Genomic DNA, 18,548 nt, shown 5'->3' with positions numbered 1-18,548 from the left:
GTGGGTCTGGCTGACAGCTGAGGTTCGCAGGGCATCTGTGGGGAGTCATCCCCACCCTGCTGGGGGGAGTGCGGCAGGGGGTGCTGTACTGGCCTGTGTGGGAAGGTTTCCAGACCCAACAACGACGGGCGCCTGGGTGGCTCAGCTAAGCACTTGCCTTGGGCTTAGGTCCTGGGATCGAGCCCCACGTGGGGTTCCCTGCTTAGGGTTGGGAGAATGTGCGTCTCCCTCTCCTTCTGCCCCTAACCCCCACCCCTGCTTGTGCATACTAGTCTGCTCCTGTGTGCTCTTGCATGCTCCAATAAATAAAATCTTAAAAAATGCCAACAAACCCAACAATAATGCTCTTCTGACTGTGAAGCAGCCTCTTGGCCCTCCAACCAGTGACCTCCACCGCTGAGGTCTGTGACCTGGGACGGCAGCCCTGCAGGGGCCTCGCTCCAATGTCTGCCCTGCCCCCACGTCCAGGAAGGGCAGTTCCCAGGGGCCCAGCCCCTCCCTGAACTGGCTGCTGCCCATCCCCTCCGTGGGGCCAGGACAACATCTCCACAGACTGGGCATAGGCCTGGCAGAGTCAGCATTGCACGGGGTCCCTAGGGGGCAGGGGCCCAGGTGCTGGGGCACGTAGTGGGTCCGCATCCCCATGAAGCCTGGATGTGCCCACGTGTGTGAGAGCTGGTACGCTGCAGGTGTGTTTCTCCTCAGCACCCGGCATCAGAGGAGCTGAGCGTGTGTCCGTGTGTGAGCAGTATCAGAGGTGTGAACGGGAGTGCATGTGGCTGGGTATTCTAAGGTGTGGACACAGGACCTGTGTTACGGGGTGTATCCAGGTGAGTGGATGGGATGTCACATGTTCACCCGAGCCCAGTTCACCTTCTGCTGCATGGACCGGAGAGCTGCCTGGACTTCCTGGGGACCTGCCTCAGATCTGGGAGTGGAGGCCCTAGCCAGAGAGCTGTCCTTGTGCCTGCAGGCAAGGAGGGCTGGCCACCAGCATGGAGGGCCCCACCAGCCCTGGCCGGGCTGAACACCCTACGGCCTCCCTGGACGTCCCTCAACTTGCTGGTCTCTGTGATGGCAGACATAGTGCCCAGACATAGCACACATGACAACCAGCCCCTGGTCAGGTGCATATGGGGGGGGGGGGTCACAGCCCCTCCCCCAGGCCCCTCTGGGGTTGTAGGCCTGAGCCCCAGGAAGTGGTCACAAACAGGACAGGCAGGTGGGCTTTCTACTTGGTGTCCACTCCTCTACCTTGGGCACCTTAGCTTCTGAAAGCTCCTCATCCAAGTGCACCAGCCAATAGCCAGGGTCAGCTTGGGACCTGGACCCAGGGGGACAGCAGGGTCAACAATCCAGCCCAGGCCATCTGGGGCTGGTAGATGAGGCCCAGCTCCCTTGGGCAGGCCAGGCCTAACCTGCAGGGAGGCAGGCCACCTGATACGAGCAACGAGCAACGGCGGGTGGGGGGGGGCGCAGGTGGCCAAGCCATCCTGCCTGGCTTCCACCGCCTGACAGGGGACAGTCCCGCACCCCCCAAGTCAGGGCCCGGGAGAGCTGGGCCCTCCATAGGAATGTCAGGTACAGGCGGAAACAGTCTCCAGGTGAGGGCTAGGCATTATTTTCTGCATTCACACTGGGGTAGGGTCTCCATCTGCATTTGACAAGTCAGGGCGTTAGGGCCCTGGGCTTCCCGGCTGCGCGAGGGCGGAGACCTGGGAGACCCCAGTGAGGGGTCAGTACTGCGGTGGCAGCAGCCGGCGGTGGCGGCCAGGTCTGCCCCTGAGGTGCGGGCCACCACCTGGCCTGGCTCGGTCGAGCAGCATGGAGGGGGGGTGCCCCTCTCCGGGACCGCGGCCTGCAGGCCGGCCCAGCGGGAACCCCGCCGCGCGCCGCCCACCCCGCCCGGGCACCCCGGCCGTTCCCAGACGGGGGAGGGGCGGCGGGCCGTGAGAACCAGCCAGCGGCCGGGCCGCGTGGGAAAGCGGGGGGAGGGGCGGCGGGGGCGGGGCGCGCCTGGGAACGGCCCCGCCTGCCGGCTTTGAAAGGGCCACTCAGGGCTCGGCCCCGGATTCAAAAGCCAACGGCTGCACCGCCTTCCCGCGCGCCAGGACGGGAGGGGGCTGGGGGCCTCCCACCTGGGGCCCGGGGGGGCGGGGTGTGGAGCTACGGAAGCTGGGGGCTGGGGGGCCGGCGCGCCAGCCCAGCTTTCTGGCCTCCTCAGGCGGCCTGGGTCTGTAGCTGCCCCGCGGTCTCCCCACTCAGCCGCCCTGCCCCACCGGGTCCCCAGCCAGGGGCACCGGGCCCCAAAGTGCTCCTCCAAAGGGTGATGACAGTCCGAGATGGGGCTGGGGGCCCGGAGGCCTTCCTGGAGGAAGTGACGGCCACCCTGGGGTGCAGACCAGGTGGAGGGGGTGGGAGCTCTGGCAAGGGGGGGATGGGGGGCAGAGTACAGGGCAGGGGTCCCCTGCCCTTCCTCCTGCCTCCTCCCTGGGCCACTGAGTCAGGCCAGGAGAGGCGGCCCTTCCCACCCCCACCTGTGCCTTGAAATGGGTTTTCCAAGATGGGAGGTGTGAGGGGGAGGCTCTGACTCCCGCTCTGACTCCTCCCCCCCTTCTCAGAACCCTCCATTTGCCACCCCCACCCCACCTCCAGGGAGGGGTTCAAGGTCTGTCTCCCTCTGTGGGGTGCTTCAGAGGGTCGGGGGTCATACCCCTCTGCCCAGGGCAGGGCCCCACGTTCTGATCTCTATGCTCAATGCTTGGCTCCCCTCAGAGCCCCTGGGGCACTCCCCTGGGGCATTTGCTTGTCCTGACAGTACTCCAGGTGCTGCAGCCCCACCTCAGGAAATGTGGGAGAGCGAGGGAAGGAGACATACCCCAGCCCCAGGGTGCCCTGCAGCACCAGCTGATCATCTGCTGGTCCCTGCCGCATTGGGACATGGACAGAGCCATCCCCGTCTTGCAGACCCTGCTTTGTCTGGGGGTCCCAAGGACCCTCCCCAGACCCAGTCCATGGCTGCCCATGGCTGCCTCTACATACAGCCCCAAGGGGCTGGCTAACTCTTGCCTTACACCCGGAGGCCAGCCAGTTGGGCCTGTGTCACCTCCCATGTCCAGGGTCGCATGGACAGTGGGTCTGCAGAAGTCAGACCTGCTGTCTCACCCAGGCCCCACAGGCCACCCACCTAGGGGACAACTTCCCCCTGGCTCCTGGGCCCCACTTCTGCTTTGGGGCTCCGACTGCCCCTGCCCCCTGTCAGATGCCCGTCAGGCCCCTGGGCATCGGTCAGTCCCCTGCAAGGGCCACCGGGTCCCTGAGAAAGCAGCTGTGGGCAGTGTAGGAACACAAGGCGGGGCTGCTGCCAAGAACACTATTTATGGACGCTGAAATTTGAATTTCGTATGATTTAGCTGCGGGCTGTGGTGCGTTGACATCAGGGTGTGTGTCTCAACCTGCCACTAACCCCAGCCCTGGCCGTGGGGGGCCGAGGCGGCCGCAGGGTCCCTGAGCCGAGGGCGTGTGCTGCTCTGGTGCCCCAGCCCCAGAGGCACCCCACCCCCCCCGCCCCGCCAACATCCAGAACCCTGGGCCGAAGAAGGCCCATCATCGGGGCTCTGTCCTCCCTGCTTCCCACACATCGGTACAGGTTGCTGGGTGGCAGGTTTAAGAGCCGGCCTTCCCCATGTCCAGCTGGTGGCTCTGGATGGCTCCATGGCCCCGGGCTTCGGGAAGTGGTACCATGCCAGCAGCCGGCAGAGGCACGGAGCAGAGGTACAAGGGCCTCGGGCCCCAGAGACACGGCCATACCCCCAGACCTTGTGTCTGTGGTGCCAGGCGTTGTCTTACTGTCCGAGGGGTCAAGGACAGCCGCCCCAGACGATGACACCGAGAGCCCACACGACCAGTGTGGCCTGGCCCGGCCTCTTCCACATCTGGCTGTCAGCTGGCCAGTATGGATGACACTCTGGCCCAGGTGGTCCTGCCTGGGGGGCCAGCGCTTGCTTGGGGACCTCCCTGCCTGCTATCCTTCCCTCAAACCCAGTGGCCTGTCCTTAGCCTGCAGCAGCTTCCCAGGCCCAGGGCACACCGCCTGACTTGGGGCCATGGTTGTGACTGTCCAGGCCGCTAACACTGTGCTTGCTGAGTGTCCGTACACCTGTGGACATCTACGCCCCAACCATGGACGGACCCCTGTGCATGTGCACTGGTGCTCTGTCCCCACACACGGCCGTCAGGGCAGCAGGAAGCGCCTTGTTGGCTGGTGCTCATCCCACTGTGGGTGCCTCCGTGCCCTCTGAATTTCAACTTTAAGTGTGTCAAACCCTCCAGAATGGACATGTGAATACTCTGCCATCAACATTCAGGGGGTAGTCAGAGGAGCCCTGTCCAGAGGGGACCCCAGATCGCTGACGTGGAGGCCCATCAGAAGCACATGATCACTGACCACTGGATCCCGAGGCACCACAGACACGAGGGGAGGCAGTGCCCAGCATGAGCTGCACTGGGGACTCACATGCTGACCTCCCCAGGCACTGGCCCAGAGAAGCCTGGGCAGGTCTCAAGGCCTCAGGCATAGGATGGGGCTTCAGACCTCCTCTCAGCCCAGGGAGGAGTGGGCCGGGGGCAGCGGGCCTGCTGTGGACATGCATAGGTCCATTTGTGGGGCCCTGGGAGGGTGAAGGTCTCTGGGAAGCGGGCAGTGCCAGCTGACTGCCGGGCCGGGCAGCCCTGCATCAGTGTCAAGGAGGCAGGTGTGACTATCACCTGGCCCGGGAGTGCCAGGATCCCTCCTGAAGTGGCTGGGGTCAAGTCAGGGGCACTGGAGGCCGGGGTGCTGCCAGGCTAGTGGGGTCCTTGTCCTCAAGCCCCAGGGGCCCTCTGCTGGGAACAGAAGCCGGGCTCTGGCTGAAACCCAGGGCGGGCTTCCTGGGAGGGAGGAGGGCAGGGGGTGGCCCCACAGGCTGCATGGAGAACCTGGGGGTGGCCCACCCTGCTGTCAGCCATTGCCCTGGCTCGCGTCCCGGGTCTGGGGGCGCCGGCCTCCATTGCTGCCAAAACCTTGAGGCCTCAGGACAGCATCCCAACCCGCCAGCTACTCCCACCGGCCTCCTCCTGCAGCCTCAGACCGCAGGCCGGAGTCTGCCAGCGCAGGGAGGCGGCCACCCCTCCTGTGGCCTTTGTGCCTGCGTGACCCTGGGGGCGCCGAGTGTGGGAACAGGGCTGGGGGCCATGGAGCACAAAAGCTGGGGAGGGGCGGGGTCAGCGGCCACTGCCTCTCTTCCTATGGGTCCCTGGTCTGCAGTTGGTGCCCTGGTCAGCCCTGGGTTCTAGGCGTGGGTGCCGGGGGTGGCTACCCCGGGAGTCTCGCTCACCTCCCCAGGCCCTGGGAGCCCCCTGCTGGCATTCCTCCCCTGTAGAGGTCAGCCTGGGCTGGTGTCCACCTCTGTCCCAGGGCCCTTGCCCAGCCCCGTGGCCTCCTGCAGCCCAAGGACCAGCACCCCCACCCTCACTGCAGGCTTCTCTGTGGCCCCACACCCCCTCCCTCTGGGGGATCCTGCAGCCAGTGCTGCCTGAGACCCCAAGGCAGAGTCACTGTCCCACAGAGGCCTCCCTCCTGGGTGCCCACTTCTGGGGCCCGCATCACTGACTCCCAGGACGCTCCCCCACTTGTACACGGGGGCCACAGCCTGCTCCCCACCACAGCAGAAGGGGACCAGAGGGACAGTAAAAATAGACATTATGCCTAGCCATGTCAGGGGTTCGTGCTTGTGCTTTTTTTTTTTTAACTGAAATTTCTTTGATAAAATATTTTCCCATGGTGGACGGCACTGGGAATATCCTTTCAGCGGATGTTCCTGATGGACAATCCCAGGCCCAGGTCGCCAGTTTCAGGGATCATGATTCTGCCCACCATGTGAGACCCCCTAGCCCTTACCCACCAAATCCCCGAAGAGGGCCCGGGGGCCACCGGCCTCCACCCCAGGGTCTGGCCCTCGTGTGATGCTCTGTCCTCACATGCAGATGCTCCAGAAAGCAGACCCTGGTGCCTGGGGCACAGGCCACATGGCGTCAGGTGCAGGGCACTCGGGTGAGCTGTGGCCACGGACTTCTGGCCAGGCACCTGGCCCACCCTTCTCCCTTTTCCCCCTCTTCCTGCCTTGGACCCCAATGCACCAGTCTGGGGAGCAGCCAGGCTCACTCTGGGAATGCTCTATGTGTCCAGTGGGCTTTCCCTCTGGGAATGGCACTAAAATAGCATGAGGCAGGGAAGGAAAATGGAAAGTCGGCCTGGCAGTGGGAGGTCTCCAGGGAGACAGCCAGCTCCCGCCCGGGCCAGGGGCAGTGGAGGCTCTGAGCCACCAGCCGGGGAGTTCACGCCCCCCAGGGCCAAACCTAGGTCAGTCCTGACAATGACACTCTCTGCTGATCACCGGGCAGCACCTCTTGAGGTCCAGAGGGGCCGTGAGCCAGCAGTCACAGGGAGCTCGCGGAGCCGGCCCAGTCACCATGTTGTGCTGCCCCCGCCCCGGCTACCACCCTGGAGTGTCCAGTGTGTGCTGCTGTCCACCCTGCCCGGCCCTGAGGACGGCACCTCCCCCTGGCACCAGGCTGGGCATAGGGGGGCTGGTGTTCAGGACGAGGTGCTCAGCCGTTCCTGGCTGTTGCTCAGGCTTGAGTTCCTGGGGTTCAGGGGGACACTGTGGCTGGCGGGCTCCAAGAGCACACAGTGGGAATGTGGCTGGAGGCCCACCTGACCTGGTGCTCACGTGCAGTAACCGGGGATTTAGCCTGAGAACCTCGGTGGGGACTTGGCCTGAGGCCTCAGCACTAGTGTTCACTGCCGCATGATAAGCTCAGCCCTCCTACCCCCTCCCCTGGTGAGCACGCTGGTCCAATGCAGGAATCCTGTCCCCTGGCACCGGCCCGTAACGCTGGTTTTTCAGGCTCCTCAGGCTCCTTCATGGACCCTCCTGAACAGCTACCAGCCACCCAGCGAGGGTCCCGCCCTGGGGCACACCCAGGACACATTTTTTTGGAGCTGAGCTCAGTGGAGGCCACCGGCTGGAGGGCTCCCGGGGCCCTGTGTTGACAAAGGCCCATCAGGGGCCAATACACAGCCTCATCCCTGTGTTCCCACCTGCTGCCCATGCTGTGGCCAACCCTGGCCAACAGCCATATACACAAGTCCCTGCTGGGTCCCCACCCCACCCACTCCAGCTCTGGGCGTCCTCTGGTCCTAGGGTGGCCGCTCTCTGCAGCCACGTGGTCCCAAATTGAGGGCCCTACCTCTGCCCTCAGCAGCTGGCCTTGTGCTGAATGCGTGTGTCCTGCCAATACGGGCACTGCGGGCAGAGCCCCCAGATGAGCAGTGGGTTGGGGGCCAAGGCGTCCCCTTGTCCATGTTCCTGTCCTCTGTGTCCCTCCCCAGTCTGGAGGGCCTGGTGCACGAATCAGACCCCACGGAGCTCATATCCACTGGCCAGGGGCAAAGCCTAAAACCCGGGAACCCAACCACATCCTTAAATTATATTCTGCATCTTCTCTTGCTTATATCAAGTGCAAGCCACCTGTCACCCTGCAGGGCCAGCAGTGGCTCCCAGGTCTCCCACCTCTCTACCCAAGGGTCTCTCTCTACCCCTCCTACTGAAATCAGAATAGATACCAGCAGCCCCAGAGCACCCCCACCGGCCCCCACGGGCTGTCTTCTTTCCTGGGGAGGCAGAGTGGCCACCTCTCCGGCCTGGGCACTGGCCGGACCCCCTTTCAGGGCGGGTGCCACTCTGCCTCCCAGCATTTCAGCTGGCTTTATGTGGCACCCTCCAGGTGATCTCAAACGGCCTGCATCCTGCCACCTGGCAGGGCAGGGGGACCTTGGGCCTGTGGGCTGCAACTGCTGGGCCAGGACGGACGGAGCACACACAGGATGGACGGGGCAGGGAGGCCGTGGACGTTCTTCCCTCGCGGGCCTGAAGGAGGTCAGGCTGCTCCCCTGCACGAGGCTTCCCGGGGCGCCAGTGGGGGGTTTCCTCCCAGCTACCCAACTTCCTGTTTTCTCAAGAAAACTTAGCAGCAGAGGCTCTGAAAAGCTCATTAAAATGCCTCCCAGGCATCCCGGATGTCCTGGGGTCTTTACAACACTTGTCACTGGAGCACAAAGGGAGGCAGAAGAGCTCACTGGAGGCAAAGGCCCCTCCCCGCCACCCTGTCAGCGCTGGGGGGGTTTGCACAGATGGGTACCTGAGGCCCCGCCCTGGGCCCCAGGATCTGGATGAAGCCTTCTCAGCCCTCTGGCCCTCTCTCTGGCTCGGCCCTCTTGTGCACCCGCCCAGCAGTAGCAGCGAATCTGCCCGGTCCCCCTGCCTGGCAGTACACCACCCCTCCTGGCACCGTGGAGGTGAAGCCAAGCTTCCACCAAACAGTTGGGCTTGAGGAGGTGCTCCCGGTGGAGCTTCAGCATGGCTCCAACCCCAAAATATCCCCAAATAGCCAGCACTCTGTACAAGGAACCCCGGGGGTGCTAGGATGGCCCTCTGCCCACTGCCCCCTGCAGAGGAGGCCCCACCGGAACCCAGCCCGCCCCAGCCTGCACCCCCCCAGCCACACAGGCTAGAGCTCAGACAGTGCCCCCAGGCGCCCCTCCCAGCCCAATCAGCAGACAGTACCCAGGCCCCAGACTCCTCTCAGACCTTCACCCTGGAATCAGCCCCCCTGACCTGGCCATTGCTTCACCCAGACCTTTCTCGATGTCAGGACAGACCCAGTGGCTATCTGTGGTATGGGCACTGCCCTCCGAAAATGCGCACCCCCCCCCCAGCCAGATGCAGCTTCTGTGGGCTCCCTCTCCCTCCCCTAGAAGCCCTGTGGGAGGCCAGCCCTGGACTGAGGAGGAAATGGCCAGATGGAGCGGACGTCCCATGTGAGCTGCTCCCTGGCCTTGCCAGTCCCAGTACCCTGCCACCTCCTGGCCCCAGTGGGAGTGGGTGGAAGAGGAGGAAATGCCACAGAGAGGGCAGTGGCAGTGAATGCTTGCAAGAGCACGTGGCCTTTGCTGTCCCGCCATCAGCTAGGGACATGCCAGGTTTCACCTATCACAGAATGACTGGCTGACAGCCCTGGGGCTCACAGCCCGGCCCAAGGCAGGCCTGGGGCACACAAGGACCCACCTGGCAACGGCTGAAGATGTCTGCGTGGGTGACACACACGTTGAAATGCTTGAGCACGGCCTTCGCCTGCTGCCGGGCCTTGAGGGAACAGTCCACTGAGAGGCAGCGCCCAGCCCCGACCTGGGCCCGGAGCTACACAGAAGCATGGTTGCTGAGCTGCAGCCACAGAACCCAAAGCCTCTCCAGCACCCCCTTGCCAGCTCAGCCCCCACTCCCATCAGCCCCATGGTAAGACCCCAAGGAGGGGTGGTCTGAGGGCCAGGCTGAGGCTCCCTGGGAAAGATGAGGCTCAGGTGTGAGCTGTCTTTGGGGCCCTCACCTTGTGGTACGGCAGCCCAGATGTCAAGATGATTCTTCCCTCCTGCCTGGCAACCTGTGTAGGAGGCAGATGGGCAGGTGGGGCAGGTGAGGGGCACCCTAGCCCCCATCTTCCTTAGGCCCCTCCCTGTCTCCCAGAGCTGCCTCGGCCTGGGGCCCGAGCAGCCATCAGGATCCTGCAGCCCATCCTGGGCCACAGCTTTGTTCTATAGATTTGGTCTTAGAATCATACAAACATTTTACATAATTTCAAACAAAAATTTAATTTAAAAGCAACCTCTAAAAATCCAAAGAAGGTGAAACAAATGAACGGCACAGAAAGAAGCATTATGAGGGACGTGAAAGCACAGTAAATCGACCGCATATCTCCAGATACTACGCTACAGACCAAACATCAAGTCCTATAGCGATCCTACTGGTGGTGGTAACACTGGCATTGTACTTGGAAACGTTCGTGTGTGAACTGTGACAAAAACAGCTTATGCTTGGGTTGGGTTGGGTTCAGTGGAGAGAGGTGAGGTCTGAATTAAAGCTAAGGAAATTACCCCATGGCTTCTGTCCTCAATAGAAAGCTTCACTATGAATTTCTTATACGTATACATTGACAAGTATTTCATCACTCTGGCTACCACAAAAGCCCAGAAATAAGACCTAACCCTATAGCCGGGAGCAACCTGTGGCCACACTGGTTTCCAAATAGGTGGAAAGGGGACTGGCGCTTTTTTTGAGAAATAGCTGATTCCAGGGCTAAGGCAGAAAGTTGAATGAAGCAGGAATGTCTCAGTGTGTCAGAAAACAAAGAAATTATCAAAGTCCACAAGTGTCACAGCAAAAGGACTCACAGACTGGAGGGGTAAACCTACAAATAAAGCGACAGCGGTTGTGCACAGAAATGCCAAACAGGGCTGTATCTGGCACACTTCTAAACAATCATTAGTTATCTTTGAAGAATTCAAGAGGCCACTCAAAATTCTAAGAGCTAAAACTATAAAAATTTTAAAAGAAAACATGGCAGGGGAAATGTCATGGCCTTGGATCTGGCAGTGATTTCTTGGACATGGCACCTAAAGCACAGACAACAAAAATAAAAATAGAAAAATTGGGCTTCATGAGAATTAAAAACTCTTGCACATCAGAAGGCACCATCAAAACAGTAAGAAGACAGCCCACAGAGTGAGTGAGAATATTTGCAAATCCTGTGTCCGTTCAGGGATTAATACCCAGAATATAGAAAAAATTCCTACAACACAACAACAAAAAAGCAATTAAATATGGGTAAGGGAAAAAAAAAATATGGGTAAGGGGCTTAACTAGATGCTTCTCCAAAGAAGATGTACGGATGGCCAAGAAGTACATGAAAAGGTGCTCAACGTCACTAATCATTAGAGAAATGCAAATCAAAACCACAAGAGATGCAACTTCACACCTGTTAAGACCACTTTTTTTTTTTTAAAGATTTTATTTATTTATTCATGAGAGATACGCAGAGAGAAGCAGAGACACAGGCAGAGGAAGAAGCAGGCTTCCTGTGGGGAGCCTGATGTGGGGACTCAATCCTGGGACCCCGGGAATCACACCCTGGGCCAAAGGCAGACGCTTAGCCACTGAGCCACCCAGGCATCTGAAGATGGCTTTTTTTTTTTTTTTTTTTAAAGCAAAATAAGTGTTGGTAAGGATGTAGAGAAATTAAAGCCTTCATGCATTGCTAGGTGTAATAAAGTGCTATATTCACTGTGGAAAACAGTATGGCAGTTTCTCAAAAAGTTATATATATATATATCCATCCAGAACTGAAAGCAAAAATGTGAACAGATACCTGTACACAAGGAGCACAGTAGCATTATTCACACTAGCCAAAATGTGGAAAGAACCCAAGCGTTCCAAGTGTCTATTAACAGATGAATGAATGGGTAAACACATGAATTTATACAGCTTTAAAAAAGAAGGAGGGATCCCTGGGTGGCGCAGCAGGTTTGGCGCCTGCCTTTGGCCCAGGGCGCGATTCTGGAGACCCGGGATCAAATCCCACATCAGGCTCCTGGTGCATGGAGCCTGCTTCTCCCTCTGCCTATGTCTCTGCCTCTCTCTCTCTCTCTCTGTGTGACTATCATAAATAAGTAAAAAATTAAAAAAAAATAAAATAAAATAAAAAAGAAGGAAATTCTGACACCTGCTACAGTGTGGATGAACTCTGAAGACATCGTGCTGAGTGCAATAATCTGGACACAAAAAGACAAATAGTATGTGATTCTGCATATATGAGATATCCAGAGAAGTCAAATTCATAAAGACAAAGTAGAATGGTGCGTGCCAGGGGCTGGGGATGGGGGCTGGAGAATGATGGTTTAATGGGGATGAAGCCTTTGTTTGGGATGATGAAAAAGTTTTGGAACTAGATAGTGGTGATGGGTACACAACACTGTGATTGCCCTTTTCTAAAAACTTTTTTTAAAAGATTTTATTTGGGGATCCCTGGGTGGCGCAGCGGTTTGGCGCCCGCCTTTGGCCCAGGGCGCGATTCTGGAGACCCGGGATCGAATCCCACATCGGGCTCCCAGTGCATGGAGCCTGCTTCTCTCTCTGCCTGTGTCTCTGCCTCTCTCTCTCTCTGTGACTATGATAAATAAATAAAAATTAAAAAAAAAATAAAAGATTTTATTTATTTATTCATGAGAGACATAGAGAGAGAGGCAGAGACACAGGCAGAGGGAGAAGCAGGCTCCATGCAAGGGGCCTGATGTGGGACTCAATCCCGGGTCTCCAGAATCACGCCCTGAGCCAAAGGCAGACGCACAACCACTGAGCCACCCAGGCGTCCCTGTGATTGCTCTTAATGTTACTAAATTGTACACTTATAGTTAAAATGATCAAGGCTTTGTGTATTTTATTATAAAAAATAAGAAAAAAGCAATAAAGCAAGTGGTTATTTTGTTTTGTTTTGTTTTTATTTATTTATTTATTTATGATAGGCACACAGTGAGAGAGAGAGGCAGAGACATAGGCAGAGGGAGAAGCAGGCTCCATGCACCAGGAGCCCGATGTGGGATTCAATCCCGGGTCTCCAGGATCACGCCCTGGGCCAAAGGCAGGCGCCAAACCACTGCGCCACCCAGGGATCCCCCAAGTGGTTATTTTGTAGTGAAAACAAATACACATCTATGTGATGAATAAAATAAAATAAATGAACAACTGAAGTAAACGTGAGGAAAGAACCAAATGAGTGGACAGTCAAGAGAAAATACAGACTATCCACACGGAAATGACAAAGGACTGATGGGAAACGTCTCAAAGCAATGACAGACACTAAAAAACAATGTATTATTTTCAAATTTTTGTCAAACTACAATTATCAACCCAGTAACATTCATTTTTACAAGAGAGAAGGCATAGAGATTTTTCAGGGAAAAATAGCCCCCAATGAAAGGATGTAGCAGGGATCCTTGGGTGGCTCACAGGTTTAGCACCACCTTCAGCCCAGGGCGTGATCCTGGGGACCTAGGATCGAGTCCCACATCGGGTTCCCTGCATGGAGCCTGCTTCTCCCTCTGCCTGTGTCTCTGCCTCTCTGTTTCTCTCTGTGTCTCTCATTAATAAATAAATAAAATCTTAAAAAAAAAAAAAGAAAGGATGTAGCAATAGACGTTCTTTTAGCAAGAAAGAACTTACTTTTTCTTGGAGCAAGCTCTGTGCATATGCACATCCACACATCATAAACTCTTAAAACCATCAAATACATAAAACAAATGTGATAATGTCTAATTTGCAGAATTCAGAAAAATCACACTGTGTCAAAATACTAATAGTTGGGAAAGGAGTAAGAAAGTTGACTTGTGGGGATCCCTGAGTGGCTCAGCAGTTTAGCGTCTGCCTTTGGCCCAGGGTGCGATCCTGGAGTCCTGGGATCAAGTCCCACATCAGGCTCCCGGTATGGAGCCTGCTTCTCCCTCTGCCTGTGTCTCTGCCTCTCTTTCTCTCTATGTCTATCATGAATAAATAAATAAATAAAATCTTAAAGAAAAAAGAAAGTTGACTTGTTCTAAGATCCTCGTATTTAACTTCAGACAATGTTAACTCAAATATAAATGTTAAAATTTCTAGGGTAATTTCTAAAAGAATGGAAGCAGAATTTTTAACTTTCAAGTTAATAGAAAAATAGAACAAAGATAAAAAAAAAGCTACAAGAATGTTAATAAAGGGGAAAAAATAACAGAAAAAGTGGGATCAACAGAAAGCACAAGTCAAAATAGGAGAGCTGAACCCAAAGTATATCAGCAGTTACATTAAGTGTAAACAGACTAAACTCATGATCTGAAAAGCAAAGATTGTCAAACTAGACTTTTTTTTACATTCAGCTAGAAATAATTTATAAGAAATATATAATATATAAGGGTAAAAGAAGGTTGAAAGTAAAAAGGTGAGGAATGATATATAAATACTAAGTAGAGAATGCTGGAGAAATGATGTCAATATTAGTTAAAATAGACTTTATGGCAAAAAGCATTATCAGAGCCAAAGAGGCTTACCTCATAATTGTAAAAGATTTCACTCAACAGGAAGAAATAAGAATTCTCAAAATATATGCATATGCACCAAATAACACAATTTCAAAACATATAAAGCGGGATCCCTGGGTGGCGCAGCGGTTTGGCGCCTGCCTTTGGCCCAGGGCGCGATCCTGAAGGCCCGGGATCGAATCCCACGTCGGGCTCCCGGTGCATGGAGCCTGCTTCTCCCTCTGCCTGTGTCTCTGCCTTTCTCTCTCTCTCTCTCTCTCTCTCTGTGACTATCATAAAATTAAAAAAACAAAAACAAAAACAAAACATATAAAGCAAATTCTGACACTAATATAAGAAGAATTTGATGAACTCACCATCCTAGGGGACTACAGTTCGGAGAATTAAGCAAAAAAAAAACCACAAACAAACAAACAAACAAACAAGATAAAGATTATTTGAGCAGCACATTAATTAAGCTTGATCTACTGAGTGTGTGTGCATGTGTGTGAGAGAGAGATGGAAATAAGCATAATTGGAGGAGAATATGTATCCTTTTATAATCCTCATGGAATATTTAAAAAGGGGGGTCATCTACTTGGCCACAAAGCAAGTCTTCAGAGATCTCTAAATTGGCAGATTATAGACTATGCTGCTTGACTACTATACAGTTAGGTTAGAAATCCATTTTAAAAAGGCAGCTAAAAAGCTCCAAGACTTTAAGCTTTCTGAAATTGAAAAACAGCCTTCTAAGGAACTCTTAAATCAAATAAGTAATTACAATGGGCACTCAAAAGTTATTAGACCTATAAAATAGTAAAAGTACTACATACCAAAACTGATGGAATGCAGTGAAAAATAGCACTTCAAGGAAAAATTTATGGTCTTCAATGTTTACATCATAAAATTTAAAAGGCTAAAAATTAAGGAGCTAAGCACTCTGCTTGGAAATAACCCCAAAAAAAGCAAAAGGAAGGAAATGATAAAGATAAGAGTAGAAATTAATGAGATAGAAAACAAAAATGCAATAGGATCAACAAACCAAATGCTCCCAATTTGAAAGGACTTATTAAATTGACAAATCTCTGCAAGATCAAGAGAAAAGATGGAGCACAAGTATGCACCAGTGAGAGTGGAGTGTGAACAGAGCCACACACCGGGCAGGACTCACAGAGAGAGAATACCAATAGCCGCATGTATCTGGAATGGTGGGCAGGATGGACACATTCCAGAGAAAGACAGAAATTACCAAAAGTGGCTCAAGAAGATGCAGACAGCTAAATGATCCTATAATCATTAGATGGAAGAGAATCAGCCCAAGAAACTCCCTCCTGTCACACATCAGGCCAGGAAGCCCTGCAGGAAGGCAGCCAGCACTGGAGGGGAAGATAATTCAGATGTTCTTCAAAGTTGCAGAGAGAGGGATGGCTCCTCTGCTTGTTTACCCGGAGGCCGGAGGCCAGGAAAGGAGGTGATGGGGGTGGGGGATGCGCTCCTGCTGAGCTGCCCTGGTTCCCAAATAGGACTGTCCAGCCAGAGCCAGCGGTGCAGGAAGCGGGCCACGTGTTGGGCCAGGCGGTTTGACCCAGAAGCGCAGGGGGTCCAGGCTAGAAATGCCAAAGTGGACACACACGAGGGGCCAAGCCCCATGGGCATCCCAGCAGCGGCAGATGTGCACTGTGCCAGGGCTTCTGGGCCCCAGGGATGGGATGAGACCCGTGCCCCTGCCGCTCCCAAGTGACGTCTCCAACTTGGACTGGACGTGACAGGAAGGGCAAAAAGCAGAAGGTTTGGAAAGGAAGGAAGGGAAGTAGCGCCACTCAAGGTGGCACGGCAGTCAGGGGAGCCCTGAGGAGCCCACGCCAGTTCTGCAGGACTGAGGACAGTGGGACAAGGTGTCCAGGGAGTGACCCACGCCGAGGCTGGGTCCCGGGTGAGTTGATGACATGGTACAGGGGCTCGTGGCGAGGTCGCACCCCATGTCCGAGGTGGATGGAGGCCCCAGAATTACAGATGTGTCGCCACCTCCCACGATGCATGGTTGGTGCAGGTCCCAGTGGACCTTTGTACCCACCTGCACTCCCCCCACCCTTTAGATGCCACAATGAATAGCCAAACTCCCCAAGGCACTGGGGGGTACGTGAGCTGAAGTCTGCTAGCACCCGGGTCCCCCCACTCAGCAGCAGGATCGGCACAGAGTCACGCTCAGGCCCGGACTCAGGGCCCCAGGAGCCCCCTGCTTGGGCTGCAAGGACACATGGCCGTGGGCGCTGTGTCTCTGTCTCTTGGGAAAAGCCGTGGCTGCCAGGTGCCTGAGGTTGGCCCTGAGGCTGGGCACATGGGCACCTCTGCTGGGCCAGCGCCAGGACTGCTGATGCCCGGACAGAAGCACAACGCCCCCCCTGAGGCCTGTGAGTCCTCGCACGCAGGCCTGGGTAAGGGCCTTGCGCCGCCCGCCTCCTCACAAGGCCTGGCCCAGAACAAGGTGCCAACAGCTCATGAACAGGAAAAGCGGCTCCACTCTGTTGATCGCCAGGGAAGAGCAACTTAAGTTACGTGAAATAGGATTTCACAGCAACAGGCCTGGCGACATGGTTGGGCTGACACAGGTGGTGACGCCGCCGCAGGAAAGCCTGGGGCTGGCTGCCTGTTCTCTCTGCTCCGAGGTGGCGTCGGGGCGAGCAGAAGCTCTCTGTCCCTCTGCGGCCCAGAGCGGGAAGTGCAGTGCCCACACCCGTTCCTTCCTTTGCCACTTTGCCTGGCTCAGCCAGAGCAGCCAGCTGCTCCCACGTCCTTGTGCCTTTGCTAAGAATGTCCTGGGGCAGTGATGTATGCTCACCCCGCATTCCTCTTCCCACCGGTTCTCAACTACGGGCATCCCGGGCAGGCAATGTGTTGAGTAACTTGCCCCGTTGCCGCAGGGACTGTGGTGATGACTGTCCCATGCCTCATGGTGCAGACCGGAGGGCCAGGCCTAGAGCCCCAGGCCCCATTCAGAGGATGCATCCTGAACGCTGTCCTCTGGAGCCACTTGGGGATCATCGAGTGTGCCAGTGAGTGTTGCCCAGGGCAGTAGCGCCCATCGGAGGCGCAAGGGGGAGCGGGCTGGGCACATCTGCAGTCGGCGGGAACAGTATGGGCCCTGAGTGGTGACCAGCCTGTGGACTTTCTCCTGGGATTCTGGTTCTGCTGGGGGCTGAGGTGTGCAGGGCCGTCCCTGGCCTGATGTAAACCCCTTGCTTTTGTGACACATCAGCTGGTCTGTGTTTCCGCGTCCCACCAGACTGGAATCTCCCATCACCTGATGAGAGCCCTGTCCTCTCCACGTGACTAGAGACGGCAGGAGGCCCCAGGATGTGCCCTGAGCGTGGGGCAGAGAGACTGGCAAGCACCTGATACAGTGCCAGGGAGCTGACCCCTGATGTCCTGGGCCCTTGGCTGCAGACTGTCCTTTCTGCTCCAGAACATGTCTGCCAGTGTGTTAACAGTGCACAAGACGGGAGGTATAAATGGGGCCTTCTTCTGTACAACCTGCTCACTTCCAGACAGCTGTGCGAGGGGACGGGGCAGAGGGGCAGAGAACCCAGAGCAGGTTCCCATGCTCAGCACCCAGCCTGGATCCCATGACCCTGAGATGATGACCTGGGCCAAAATCAGGATGCCTGAGAGTCGGATGCCTGACCCACAGAGCCCCCAGGTGTCCCCAACAACCTGCTTTTGGACAAAACACATAATTCATCTAATCAGAGGTTTGACATGGAAACATATGACTCAGGGGGGCGTCCATAGAGGAGGACACCAAACAGCCAGGGGGATGCAGGAAGTCCTGCTGCAGAACAAGCCTGAGGGCCCTGCCCCCATGAGGCCACAAAGAAGGTGCCCTAAATGGACACACGTACCCCACTGGCCAGCGAACAAGCATGCAGCCTCCTCCCCTGCAGACCCCAGTGGAAACACAGAATTTGTTAGAGGCTTAGATCAAAGGGCTGAATAGAAATATGTTAAGGGATTTTGGAAACCGCACGGCCGACAGGAGTCCAGGACCAGGACGCGGCCAGGGGCTCACACATCCAGGGCGGGGCGGCCAGACAAGGACCACCCACGAGGGCCGCCTCCTGGGCCTCCAGGGAGGCCTGGGCATCTCTCCCACGACACTTCAGAGTCTGTGTGTTCTGTGCCATGTGGTTCGGCTGCATGTCCCGGACCCCGTGGCTGACCTTTGCTGCCATCCACTCGCAGGCCTCTAGGGCTGGCCAGGCCCCCGTCATAATGCCCCAGCCACGACCCATTCTCAAAGCTCCTTCGTGTCTGCAGCCATGTGCCAGGGCAGTGCCACATTCCCCACAAGCCCAAACATGGCCCTGTGGTGGCCTGGTCGCCATGGCTGCAGGGCTCCCCCTCGGGGCTTACACCAAAATCGAGGTGCTGGCAGCCACGCTCTGGGGTAGAACCCACTTCTGGCTCATGAGGTACTGTCAGGACCCTGGCTCCTTCCCTCCTCCTAGGGGCCCACCCCAGCAATTTAGGGTAATCTCTGTTTCAAGGTCAATCGGTAAGTCATATCTTTAAC

The 18,548-nt window shown here is 56.2% G+C and overlaps 1 protein-coding gene across 22 annotated transcripts in view; it reads right to left on the bottom strand.

Moving 5' to 3' along the window:
• The window catches only part of EXD3 (exonuclease 3'-5' domain containing 3), an 81,738-nt gene that overhangs the window by 9,373 nt on the left and 53,817 nt on the right, over positions 1 to 18,548 (bottom strand). For all 22 annotated transcript variants that reach the window (XM_038548636.1, XM_038548620.1, XM_038548625.1 and 19 more), the window contains 2 exons: positions 9,487 to 9,540; positions 9,168 to 9,299 (listed from right to left, as the gene is read on the bottom strand). In XM_038548636.1, coding sequence (XP_038404564.1) covers positions 9,168 to 9,299; positions 9,487 to 9,540 — 186 coding nt within the window. The remainder of the gene's footprint in view (positions 1 to 9,167; positions 9,300 to 9,486; positions 9,541 to 18,548) is intronic.

This window comes from Canis lupus, chromosome 9, assembly GCF_011100685.1.
Source record: "Canis lupus familiaris isolate Mischka breed German Shepherd chromosome 9, alternate assembly UU_Cfam_GSD_1.0, whole genome shotgun sequence".
Lineage (NCBI taxonomy): Eukaryota > Metazoa > Chordata > Mammalia > Carnivora > Canidae > Canis > Canis lupus.
The sequence above is the reverse complement of the archived record's forward strand: the minus strand, read 5'-3'. Positions and strand labels throughout refer to the sequence as shown.